This window comes from Myxine glutinosa, chromosome 1 (genome assembly GCF_964187855.1).
Source record: "Myxine glutinosa chromosome 1, kmMyxGlut1.1, whole genome shotgun sequence".
NCBI lineage: Eukaryota > Metazoa > Chordata > Myxini > Myxiniformes > Myxinidae > Myxine > Myxine glutinosa.
In genome coordinates this window covers 192,518,064-192,531,631 of record NC_136261.1, presented here as the reverse complement: position 1 = coordinate 192,531,631, position 13,568 = coordinate 192,518,064, and the positions used below count along the sequence as shown (strand labels likewise).

General features: G+C 48.7%; 1 protein-coding gene across 3 annotated transcripts in view; it reads right to left on the bottom strand.

Annotated features, from left to right (window-relative positions):
- The window catches only part of HEATR5B (HEAT repeat containing 5B), a 96,470-nt gene that overhangs the window by 52,891 nt on the left and 30,011 nt on the right, over window positions 1-13,568 (bottom strand). For all 3 annotated transcript variants that reach the window (XM_078781728.1, XM_078781729.1, XM_068124387.2), the window contains 9 exons: window positions 7,514-7,625; window positions 6,479-6,631; window positions 5,757-5,856; window positions 3,690-3,799; window positions 3,415-3,578; window positions 3,098-3,273; window positions 2,754-2,859; window positions 2,105-2,295; window positions 1,784-1,943 (listed from right to left, as the gene is read on the bottom strand). In XM_078781728.1, the coding sequence (XP_078637854.1) occupies window positions 1,784-1,943; window positions 2,105-2,295; window positions 2,754-2,859; window positions 3,098-3,273; window positions 3,415-3,578; window positions 3,690-3,799; window positions 5,757-5,856; window positions 6,479-6,631; window positions 7,514-7,625 (1,272 nt within the window). The remainder of the gene's footprint in view (window positions 1-1,783; window positions 1,944-2,104; window positions 2,296-2,753; window positions 2,860-3,097; window positions 3,274-3,414; window positions 3,579-3,689; window positions 3,800-5,756; window positions 5,857-6,478; window positions 6,632-7,513; window positions 7,626-13,568) is intronic.

Here is a 13,568-nt window from a genome sequence, read left to right as displayed (position 1 = left end):
TCCTCCCCCTCCATTCCCCCTCCACCCTACCCTTCTCCCCTCCCCCTCCCTTTTCCCCCTCCCCTCCCCTCCCCCGCCCAGCAATGCCGGGTCCCTCCCCCCTACCCTTCTCCCTCCCCCTCCCCCTCCCTTTTCCCCCTCCCCTCCCCTCCCCGGAAATGCCGGGTCCCTCCCCCCTACCCTCCCCCACCCTTCTCCCCTCCCCCCCCTCTTCTCCCCTCCCCCCCGTTCCCCTCCCCTCCTCCGCCCGGCAATGCCGGGTGCTTCTGCCGGGTCCCTCCCCCCTCCCTCCCCTCCCACCCCCTGCCCCTCCCATCCCTCACCCTCCCCATCCCCCCTCTTCTCCCCTCCCCCCTTCCCCCCTCCCCCTACCCCTCCCCCCTCCGTTCCCCCTCCACCCTACCCCCTCCACCCTAACCTTCTCCCCTCCCCTCCCTTTTCCCCCTCCCCCTCCCCCTCCCTTTTCCCCCTCCCCTCCCCCGCCCGACAATGCCGGGTCCCTCCCCCCTCCCCTTCTCCCTCCCCCTCCCCCACCCTTCTCCCCTCCCCCCCCCTCTTCTCCCCTCCCCCCCCGTTCCCCTCCCCTCCCCCGCCCGGCAATGCCGGGTGCTTCTGCCGGGTCCCTCCCCCCCTCCACCCTCCCACCCCCCCTCCCCCCTCACCCTCCCATCCCTCACCCTCCCCATCCCCCCCTCTTCCCTCCCCCCTCTCCCACCCCTCCCTCCCCCCTCTCCCACCCCTCCCCCCCTCCCACCCCCTCCCCATCCCCCCATCTTCTCCCCTCTCCCCCTCCCCCTCTTCTCCCCTCCCCCCCGTTCCCCTCCCCTCCCCCGCCCGGCAATGCCGGGTACTTCTGCTAGTATATACATAAAACTGTGAGAAATAGTAGAAACTCCACAGTACGAGCAGGGCGTCTCATTTGTATTAAATAAATAATCAGCTTCTTATTCAATCTCCCGATTATATATATATATATATATATATGTATATATTCTAAATATGTTATATTCTAAAAATGCCTTCCACAATGACAGTAGTTTTCAAAAATAAAGATAATTCTGTTTTTTATTTTAACTACCAGGCACTCCCCCCTTCTCGGCCCAACTATGGTGGGCTATGTGCAGAGGCACTTTCTTGGAAAAGCACTTTAAAATTTTTTATCATTTTAAAAATAAATTTTATTGATCACAACATATAATTTTGAGAAGGTTCCATACTATATTATATTATGAAGAAGATAAAGCAAATTGATTTGTAATACCGGCTACCACCAAATGGGGCGTAATTTCTACCACATATACTCGTGTGTACATAATAGACTATATTTAGCCATATATGCATCAGCTCCATTTTAGATGGATGGGGTTGATACATGGCACTCTAAAAGGGAATGCCAGGAATCCATCGGAAAAAAACAAAACAAAGAATGAAAGACACAAGGGAATCCAACCCAAGAGATTTGTGAAGCTGCTACCGAGTCAATTGAATTGGTCTAAATACATTCATCAGTTGACCTGGCAGTACAGGTGAATGTGAAAAAGATGTCCGGTTCCCTGTATTTTTCATTACCATACTAACGTGAAGCAGAAGAAGTTTACATAAGTAAACTTATATCATTTCTGGTATCATCTAAAAACATCTCACCATAAATAGTTGTGTTGCTTTTACGACATTTAAACAACACCATCAAAGAATCACATTGAAACTCATGGTAAATTGGTGGATAGCATCGTGAACACTGATTGATGAATGACGTTCCCATAATGGAGATGAGAGCACAAACCTGAACCTCCGGAGACGTGCTGTCCTGAGCCAAGGCGAGCAGAATGCTTACGCTGGTCTTGACATGATGGCCACAACCAATCCCTCCCACGTAGCGATGCAGACAGCCGAGTGCCAGAGAGTGCCCAGTACGTGAAACAACGTCACGTGCAACCTTCAACCTGCCCCACGCATTCAGATAAGCTCAGGTATCGAAGATAAACGGTAGCTTCATCACAACATTGCACACTCGTACAAGTGGACTGGACACATCTCTGCTATTTTATTAAATCGCATACGTCTGCTTAACATTGGCAAAAGGACTGCATTTGTTGCTACGCACTTGTCAAAGCTAGTCTGTGCCATGCGCGTGATGAAAGCAGACTCATCCACGGCTTGTGCCATGCGTCCCAGAGCCTCGCCTGCAGCACAGCGCACCAGTGGGCTTGAATGATCTAATGCAACCAAAACCAGAGCTAGGGCTGCCCGACGTACTTCCTCCGGACCCATTGGGCTCTTGTTTTCTGCCAAACCCTGTAAAAAAAGGTTCATCCTTGTACGATATTTACTCAAGTATAATAGCCAAATGATTATACTGGTGTGAGATGCTGCTGCCATAGGCTGAGAATTTTTTAAAACCCCTAAATTCCCAAGGTAATAAACCACCACCTGATTGGATCACACATCTGAACATGTGATGTTTGCTTCCATACAACACCTCTGCTGAGTCACATTCATGTAGGGTGGAGTGGTTGGTAAAATAGAGGATGACGCAAAGATATAGCAGAAAAAAAACAATTATTTCAGTCAGGAGAAAAATATTTAGACCTGAAACAGAAGTTGCACAATATGTTATAATTTAAAAAAAAATAGAAGTAGATGGAATAGTGGTGGTTTAGTGATAGGTGGGTAGGTTTTGAGTCCGTAAGTTTTATTTTTCTGTTATCTATAAATTCACAATTAGCCAAGGCCAAAGCAAAGAGCCTGCTGACCTTGAGGGCACTTAGGACAGCCGTGAAGATGTTCAGCTGAACAGCCTGCTGTCTAGAACCCTTCGCTTGTTTTATGCACTCGGCAAAGTGCTCAAGCATCTGCAGCCTAGGTAAGCACACGCAGACAACTGGCATGTAAGTTAATGTACCCAGTCAGTGTACACGGTAAAACTCTTCTCACAAAATCAGCCGGTCTTTAACCGCTACCAAAACACTGCCACGACCAAGTTCTATCACCATCCGTGTCATGCAATCTCTCCAAACTTAATTCCATTCCCAACAGCAACAATAATTGCTCCTTCACAGTCAACATAATCCTATCCATGTTGCCTGCCCAATCTCACCTGTGTTTGAAGGAAACATGGGGGAAGACAACCCCAAAGAGAGCGACCGAAGCATCAATGACTGCTACACCAAGGGGCAGAGGACCTGGCACGGCTTCACCCTCAGGGGCCCTGAGATAAATGGATGAGGGGTCGTGCTCCAATGCACCACTGCCTGAAGCACTATTTGGCTGCAACTATGTGGAGAACATGCACCATTTTAGGAAGAGGAAGGAAGGAAAAAGACAAGACATTAGTGAGCTGGTTAGTTAGTTGAAGGAGAAACATCAATCGCTTACACTGCGCAATCAAGGTAAGGAAGATTGAATTACACAAACCTGGTCCTCGATGAATTTGTGATCAGTCTCTTTTAGCCAGGACCCAAGGAGGACACTGTCATCGTAGTGACAAAATGAGCGCAGTAGAGATGTTGTCGTGTTTGATGGATTATCAGTGAGGGTGAATTCGGCCACCAGCTCACGCAGGAGGCTGTTAAAGCTACCTGAATGCAAACAAACACAGTCATTGCCCTCACCTGTCGCCCACATGCCCTACATTGCCAAGCTCAGAAATCAAGGCAATCATGGAGTTTTAATACATCAATTGGCCTTACCTTCATATGTACTGGGTGGCAACAGAGCCAAGATGTCATAAAGACGGAGACGGACCATTGCAACGCTTGCCTTCAGATGATTGCCGTGCATCTTAATTACAGCTGGCATTCTGCCAAGGCAAAATAAGGAAACACGAGGCAACAATAGCTAGATAATGCAACAAAATAAGCCACTGATGACATCCATTATTTGAGTAAAGTTAAGATGGAAGGAGATTTTCAACATTAATTTGTAATTATTTGCTCATATACAACAGCAGCTAGCAGGTTAACTCTGCCACCAAAGGTGGGCGAAGGTTATGTTTTCACTCGTTTGTCTGTTTTTGAACAGGATATCTCAAAAATCTATGGATGGATTCGGACGAAATTTGGTGGACGGGTTGGGTGAGTGATAAGGATTAATTGAATAGATTTTCGTGAAGATACGAGATTTAAAAAAAATTTTTTAGAGTAATTCCTCACCATTGAGAGATGGGACCAAAAACTACATATAACATGATATTTCAAAAAGTGGACGACTTATAACAAAACTAAGTGGATGAGTTGGCTAGGTAACAAGAACAAGCATATTCGATTTTGGTTCATGTCAGGATCCATATCCGGCCTATCGGTGGGATACAAAACGTAAACTGTTCAGCCTGGCGGAGGTATGCTCTCTCTCGAGTGCCATGCTAGTTTGATTAGTTTTAGCAACTGTGATGCCACTGGCTTTTCCATTTGCAGCCATTGCAGTGTGTGTGTGTGTGTGTGTGTGTGTGTGTGTGTGTGTGTGTGTGTGTGTGTGTGAGTTCCATTGATTGGGGTTTAAGTTCTGCCAAGTATGAATGGAAGTAAAAAAGAAGACTATAATCAACTATCAGCCTCCACAATATTTCTCCTCTGCACATTGGCCTCAATCAGAAAATGTAGAGCTTACCCTTAGCTGCCTGCACTTGAGCAGGCTTATAGAAATGCTGGTTCCGGCTACCCATGATACAATTTGCTTCCAACTGAAATCGTAGACATTTGCGAGCAAAGGCAAATAGATCTCCCCAACCCACATCACACTTCCCCAATCCACAATGACCCTTACACAAGCAAAAGAAAACCCCAGATTAATGTTTACCTGCTTCAGTCTGATGGGGCTGTATTTTATGTGCATCTGGCATTTATGTTGCAGGTATTGTCCAGATTGGTTGAAATATAAATGCTAAGCCAGCCAAAAACATTAATTTAGTGACCATTTTTGACCTCATACTACTAATGCACGTGCCCCGTTAAGGAGCATAGCGACCCCCGATGGGGGGAGGGGGGGGGTGACCCTTTTGCACTTTGTTCCTTTAGGACAGAGGGAATGCAAGACTATGGGAGGAATAAAAAAAAAAAATTGGCCATTGTGCTGGTGATTCCTCGCCTGCAAAGGACATCGTGGGATCATTAATGTCCACCAACTAATGGCATCAGACACGCACCCAGTTTAGCATTCATCCAAGGGACGGCACACACATTGATAAATCAGCCTGCCTGTGAAACACTAGGATGACAGTTTATATATAGCTGGTACAAGATTCAAAACGAGGCTAGACAGCTTAGAGGTGAGTGTGCATATCGCTAGGCCTTCCAGCTAGGCCTTGTTTTGACCTTTGCTCTGTTAAACGGGAACCCAAAAATAAAAAGGGTCTGAGTATATTGGACGGAGGTACCTCCATGCCAGATTTGAATCGGATTGGTTCAGAAATTTAGGAATGGTGTACAATTGTAATTTTTGGATAGAAAGAAAGAATCATACATCTTCTTCCTCCTGTCAAGCTCTGCCAATGTGATCAAACCCTGTGCGGTCTTCGCACTGCAGAATACATGAACCTAGTCCTAATCCTCTTGGCACAATGTAGCATCCATTTGCAAAGATATTGTCCGGGCATTGGTAGCAGTACTACAATGTTTGTTTTTTTTTTGCTCTCACATTGTTGACAACCTTCATATTCTAAATGAAAGCAATTGACTTTCGTGAATAAATAAAGCAATTTTTTTTAGTTTAAAATGATAAAGTATACATTCCTTGATCCAAATCATCCATGGTTTACTTACTGCGTCATCATGAGCAGGGCACACTCTATAGGAATCATGAGTCGTCTCATAACATCTTCACTCAGTAACTCTCGGCAGTGGGCAACAAAGCTGCGCATTGCTGTGCACGAGTCCAAAAACAAACATGAGCAAGCATTAACCATCATACATGCAAGGCAGCAAGAAATTAACCTGACATGCCACTTTATGGTTTTGTTTGTCAACCAAAATTAAGAAGTGAAACCATTTTTCAATTCCCTCAACTGTCAACAGGCTTCATCAACATTTTGTGTGCAGTTTCTGGCTGCTGGGTTGCATCATTGCTGCGAGTGTGGCCGTGTCACTGATGCAATGCCCCCTGCTGGTTAATGCAGGAATTTGGCAATGGTCCTGGCAAATACTCGCCCACTCTTCAAGAAGAACGCAGTGGGATTTTTAATGTCTACCAAATAATTCCGACAGACGGGACGCCCAGTTTAACGTCCATCCAAGGGACGGCACACACATCGATACCGAACTCTTACACTGCCTGGGAGACACCAGGATGACAGTTTCTTGTTGAGCTGAGATTCAAATCCAGGCTAAAGAACTCAGAGGTGAGTGTGCATACCTCTCATCTAGGCCATCCTCCCACCCTCTGTATTCTGCTGAGAAAAACGACTGGAATAAATAGGCAACTTTTGTGAGACATTTTATACTCTAGCAAAAGCAAGCATTTCTCAGGATAGTCCATCAAGACTTACCACAGAGAGCACCTGCTCTTCCCTCCAATGTGACCTGCCAGGTAAAAGCATCCCCACGACTCCTCTCAGACTCGAGCTCTTTGGGAGAGCGAGGGAACACATTCCTCCATAGAAGCAGCATCTTTGGAAGGTGGTAACGCACCACCATAGGACCTGGGCATCAGGGAAAAACAGAGGTAGTTGCATATTTTCTGCCTGGTCCAATATCGTGAGAGTTTAAACCTAACTGAAATCCAAGCTTAAATACGAAGATTAAAGCCCTGTTAAAAAACAAAACAAAGAAATAAACAAGAAATGCATGACACCGTACTTGCGAAATCCCTAAAATAAGTTGTTCGCCTATGATGACCTCAAAAATAATTGCTGGTTGAATTCAGTGACCTGGTATGCAAATCCTCTTAAAATGTAAAGTCAATCAGATGAAAATTTAGGATTTTAGAACTGTGGCCCATGTTGACCTTTTGGCCTATGTTGACCTTAAAATACTTGGTGGTTGAATTCAGTGACCAGATATGCAAATCCTCTTCAAATTTCAAGTTAATCGGATGAATATTGAGGATTTTAGAAATCTGGCCTATGCTAACCTTTTGGCCTACGTTGACCTTTTGGCCTATGTTGACCTCAAAAATACTTGGTGGTTGAATTCAGTGACCATATATGCAAATCCTCTTCAGATTTCAAGTCAATTAGATGAAAATTGAGGATTTAAAAAATTTGACAAAGTTGGTGACTTTTGGACTACGTTGACCTATTGACCTTTTGACCCCCCCCCCCCAAAAAATAGGCCTCTTGCTTATGACCAGCTCTACTAATTGGTGAAGTTTCGTGACAATCGGTCGAAAATTGTGAACTGTTGGTGACTGACATACAGACAGACAAACAGACAGAATATACTGTTCTGTCTGTTTTGGCACAAGACCAACCAATATACTTGAAAAATCGTCGATTTTCGCAAGTAACAATAATTTCACACTCCAAATATTGTTTCTACCCCTACTTTGAAACGATGATCAAACCCCATATGTACAGGTTCACCTAAGGTCATGAGTGCACCGAGGAGCAACCAGCCAGCCTGTGTGCGCTGCTGCGAGAGTCGACTGCTCTGGCTGGCCGTCCGGAGAAGGTCTTCAGCAATGCTCATCACTTTCTGCATACAAACAGGAAAAACAAAATAACAGCAATGTCTTTATACTTTCCTGAAACTTGTATTAGAGATGCAAAAGGTGTAATGGGAGGACGGAAATAATTAGCAAGATCAAGTAGCAGCTCAGAGAAGTCGGAATACATTTTCAATCAATAAATAGAACGAGCAATCGAAGATTGCATACCCTCATCCGGACTTGTATTGTGCATTTATTTACCTGCTTTCGGGTACGTATTGTCGCGTGACTACCCTTGGTGAACACCGTAGGGTAACACGGATGACCAATTGCGAGACTTTACACTCCCGAGGCGAAAACTCAATGGCGGATTCAAGCTCAACACAAAGTTAAACGCGCGGGAGGCCAGACGCAACGAGCTCCACAGCCTTATCTATTAAAATGAAACACCCAGGAAACTGCGTTCAAATATGTACAGAAAATAATATAAGGATTTATTATTGAAAAGTAATAACAGTGAAAAAACACGCGCCGGTAATACTAATAACTAAATCGGGACGTCCCCACACGACTGATATCAAACACAAAACGAGGGAGATTAATTACGAAAAGAACACGTCACGTCGTTCAAAATGTACGCGGATTCGGGCTTATCTGGTCTTTCGTCGTCTTTGTGGCTGCCATCCAACACCGCTCCTTTCGGCCCGATCGCACACCTCACTCCAAGTTCCACGGCCCTCTGCGTCCGCCTCCAAGCGCCACCAGGCCTCGTCGGTCCAACGGCCCACACACACCACGAGCTCCTTTGCTCCAACGGTCCACCGCAGGGCTGCACGAAGCAACCAAAACCAAGTGCCAACTGCCAACTGCAACGAGCTGTGGTCACGAATGTTCAACGAACCGTGTCCTGTGCCAACTCCGACGAACTGTGCAACGAACCGTGTCCTGTGCCAACTGCCACGAACTCTGGTACGGAACTGTAACAACGAACTCTGCGACTCAACTCTCTCAACTCTGGACTCCACTCGAACTGAACTCAACTCAACTCTGGACTCCACTCGAACTCCGAAATGGCGTCCGACCGTCGCCTATATTGGTGGCCGATGACGTCACATTGGCGCGCTCCTCAGCCAATCATAGCCTCCCAACTCGCCCAGGTCACGCCCTCTGCGGCATGCGACTCCTGACATCTCCCGTCCGTGACCCCGCGGTCCTGGTGTAACACGTGCCAGCGAGGTTGGTAGGCCTTTGAGGTGCGCAGGCGAGGTTTGTAGGCCTTGGAGGTGTAAACGGTGGCGGTGTATTGTGGCGGTGTTCTTGGCCTGGTGGTGCCCATTTATTACGAAGTCAATGTCAGGGAAAGGGAATTATTTAATGTTGCACTAAGGACCTAACTAATGTTTATGTGGTTTGCAGTGCCATAAAGGACAAAGGTTTGATTACTAGGTGATACTCACAGGGGCGTTACCTTTAATCCCTCACTATTTAACACTCGAATCTCCAGGTAGATCCACACTCATACATCTTACCCCGACAACCGCCTGAACATCAATAACTTATTACATGTAGAGTCCCTGTCACGACAGCCGAATACCTACCTATTCAGATCTACCTAGCTCTAGATGTTGCATTACCAAATTCATAACACAGCCCCCCCCCTGGAACCGTAGCTCCTGCAAGGTTCACCGCAGGGCTACCATTCCAGCCTTAACACTTACTGTCACACACTTAATTAACCTATGAAATAAATCAGGAAGGGCTGTGGGAAGTGAGTCGGACTACCTACCTACACTTCCTTAACATGCTGAACCCCTTAACCATCATGCAAGTATGTACATCTTCTTCGTTGTTCCTGTGGAGGGAGGAAACAACAACACACAACACTAACTTAACCACAAAACTTAACCATCTTTCCAAAACTCAAAACTCTAACCTTTGTACATACCCCGGTCTACAGACCGCGTCCCCCGGTGGATGCCACAAGACTCAACCTTACCTGCGGGGCCATCCCCAATGCATCCCCCTAAATTTCCTCGGGCCCTGTCCAGATGTTACAGGTGAGTGACACGGCTCGGTGGATTTCGCCCACATTCATGCTACACAGACCCCTTAACCACTCATTCTCATTCCATAGGTCATCAAGGCATTTCAAAAATCAACAAAGCACTTATTCCCAATACACCCCCTGCAGGACCATGGCATTGATGTCATTCACGTGTGTGTGCATTCCTCAACTAGGCAGCGGGGAGGTACCGCACAAAAAGATGGTGGGGGGCACATCAGGCTGTGGTGCCCGCAGTCCCAAAAACAAGTCAACCGACTTACAAGTTCATTGCCCCCCCCCCCTTTACCTCTTGGCCCCGTGACAGCCCAACAGCCCCTTTCCGCCGTTACCTCGCCGGTGAGGGTCTCCACACACACCAGGCTCCTTTGCCTCCTGCTTTCGCGCAGCAACACGGGTCACCGGGGGACTTCCTCACCCCGCGGCGCCCAACCAGACCCTCCACCGACGAGCTCCAATTTCCAGTTACCACCGGCTGCCAGGGGTAATTGCCGCAGAGGGGGGCCCGCAGGCATCGCTCCTCAGAGCTTGCTCTGTACCTGCGGACACACACACCTTCCCCACCCATGGTCCCCAAAACACACTTCCTCCCCCGCTGCCATTCAATTCTCCACACAACTCAGCACAATTCAGTACAATTCATAGATGGTGTAAAAGGTGTTACAAGGCTTGCCATGGCCTGCCAATGTGAAATCCCATTCACAGTTCGAATCATTAAATCCTTACACCTTTCCATTAGCACATTTCCAAAAAGCACAATTTATCGCCCCTCATTATCTCCAATAATCATCACTCACTCTCCAGGTTCCACTCTCACGACCACATCAAAACACCTAACCACAATACAAAAACATACGCCACCCACAAGACACTGTGGCTCCCATTCCATCCCCTCACCGGCCATGTCATCACTCTCACCCGCCTCCCAACTCCAAATTACATGTCCCCAATTTCCCAAAGCAAATCCTGAAGCCTGGGACAGTACTCCTCAAAACACTCACCTCAAGTGCAGGTAGTTGCAGGTTGGTCAGGTTCAAAGGTGCCATCCACCCATACAATTCCCAAAATTTCACATTGGGCCAACCAAATACTTCCAAATTTCTCTTTTGTCCCCACTACACTGGCAGGTATGTGGATCCGCATCCAACGGTGATCATCACTACACTACCTGTGGCCACGACAGCTCTGCACCTCTACCGTGCAAGGGTCACCGGGACAAGGTGAGCAGTCAAAACGCCAACATGGCCCATGAGTGTCCATAAGGGCGCGACCCACCATCCATCCTTCGGCCCCCCTGCGAGGAACACAGCTGCAGCAGCCCCAGCTGGCCAATGTGGTGAGCACTTGCTGCCACAACACACACTACCGCACACACAACCTCGGCCCTGGGGGGCACGGTCGCAGTGCGTGGCATCCCTACAGCCACGTCCCCTGCACCTCCCCATCATCCCCCAGTCCGACTACAGAACTGCAGCCCCCCAGTGCTCACCCACACTTGACCACACCAAGGTCCAGTCAACAGCCATGCTCCACCAGGAGACTCACCCAGAAGACATGGTCCACACACCTCGGACACGCACAGCACCACGTTGACCCTCAGGCTACACAACTACATCCCCATCATCCCGCGTCCCAAATATCAGCACAGTTGCCCCCGCAACCAGATGAAAGCTGTGTCTTGCTACCCTATTAATTTCATCACAGCCTCCAACACTTTGGTCTACACACCTGGATCAATAATGGCGTCACTGTACAGCGTCCACCATGGCATTTCAAAATCCACCCTTAAATTTGCATCTAACCCACAGATTACCCATGCCAACCATTTGTCACATTTCACTCACCTCACCAAAGAAGGATGCTTTGCCATACACATGCCAGCCGAGCATGGCCCATATGCTCGGCTCGTTACACATCTCCCGATTCACATCCCCATGGCTCTCTTCCCAACCCGAGAGTCCATAAATCACAACGGAGCATCTGTGGAAGGTCACTCACACCATCACGCTCCACAGATGCCCCAATGGTTGTCCGGCAGGCTATCTCCATCCCTGTCCATTCGGTTTGACCCGCGTCCATAGACCAACCACCATGCCAGGTCACCACATGCTGGTTGTCCCAGAGTCCCTGAAGGAGAGTGCCAGGCCGCATGCCCGGGTGGTCACCACATCAGTCCCAAGTTGGCCGTCCGCAGTGCCACCACCAAAGCGCGACCCACAACACCTCCCCCTAGTGGTCCTCAATATTTGCCATCCCAGGCTTGAGAAACCACCTCGGACCTCCCTGGAGGTCTTAACCCCCACCAGGGTCCGGTGACCCTGCCGGCCCGAGCCACCAGCTCGGACGGCGCCCCGACGGACAGGGGACGCCACACTCCACCAGACCCCCCGTGGGACCCAGGTCGTACCTCGACACCCAAGGCTGGACCCCACGTCCAAATCTCGCCATCACAGCCCCCCAGCTGGCCGGCATACCCAAATTTTGAAAGGGGCAACTTTTGCCCGAGGCCATCACCCATGACCTCTCCATGTCCAAATCCCGCAGCCCGGGGACCAATCCCAACCATGGCTGCTCCAAATCAAGTTCCCATTGTAATTTTATTTTAAATTTTATTTTACAAATTTTCATTCCCACCGCCAAACCGCAGCTGCAGGGAACAACCTCTACCACCGGTTGTTCTGCCCCTCCCTGCAGTTGATCCAAATTCCCTACAGGGACCAAATCTCCAGAAGCTCTATCTCCCGATCCTCCAAGATCCAAATCCAGCCCGGAGCCAACACACTCCCCCAACTGGTTGTCCAATTTTGGAGCCTCGGTTTCCAAATAGCAGTGTACAGTGAGCGTCCCCTCGGTCATTCCAACCACCTCCTCGGACCAACTCACCTCATGTCCCAGGCTCCTTTGGGCCTGAACAAGCTCTACCTCCATGGGACTGTCACAGGTCTCCAGCCGCTGGATCAAATCATCCTCAATAAATACCCGGTCCGGCTCTATCGCATGGACCCCCAAAAACTCTACCCCCTCTTGCTCCGCACCACCGCCCTGGTGCTGCACAATTCCAAATTCATCCCCCGGTTGGGGTGTTGTCACATCCACACGGTCCCGATAAACAACCAGGCCAGAATGTGGGAAACATTCCCCATTACAACTCTCACATTCCAAATTTCCTTCCCCGCTCACCTGTGGACTCTCCACGTTTACCTGCAGGCATTCCCCCTCTACCTGTACACATTCCCCATCCACCTGTGGACATTCCCCATCCACCTGTGGACATTCCCCATCCACCTGTGGACCTGCGGTCTCCCCATTTACTTCAATTGCCATTCCCTGTGCAATTCCCAATTTTGCCATTCCCGGCTCCTGAGCCCCGCGCACATCTGCATGGGCCGTACTCTCTCCTGTTCCCAATCTAGCTTCCCCCCGTTCCGATTCAATTTTTGCCACCTTTGGCTTCTCCTGTGCCCCCATTTGAGTTTCTACTTTACCCTCAAATTTCCCCAGTCTGTCCGTAATTTGGTTTTGCACTCTCCCTTCTATGCCATCAATTCGTTCCCCCAGCTGCTGTGCCATTTCCCCAATTTTTCCTTCCAATTGTTCATTCCTTTCCTTTATTTCATTCCTCCATTCCTTCCCCTGGGACTCCATTTTATTTTCCAACCCACTTTTCATTTGTCCCATTTGTTCCTCCAATCGATCACTCATTCCCTTCATTCCTTCCCCTGGGACTCCATTTTATTTTCCAGCCCGTCAATTTTTCGAAGCAATTGACCCAACATCTGGTCGGTTGTCGGGGCCGTTCCTACTGCTCCCGACTCCCCGGTGGGGGAGGGGGATAGGTTGGTGCTCGGGACGAGGGAGGTTCCAAGGCTCACCTCTGCATCTAATTCCCCTATTTCCGGCTCACTCCCGACGCTGACGGAGGCCTCGC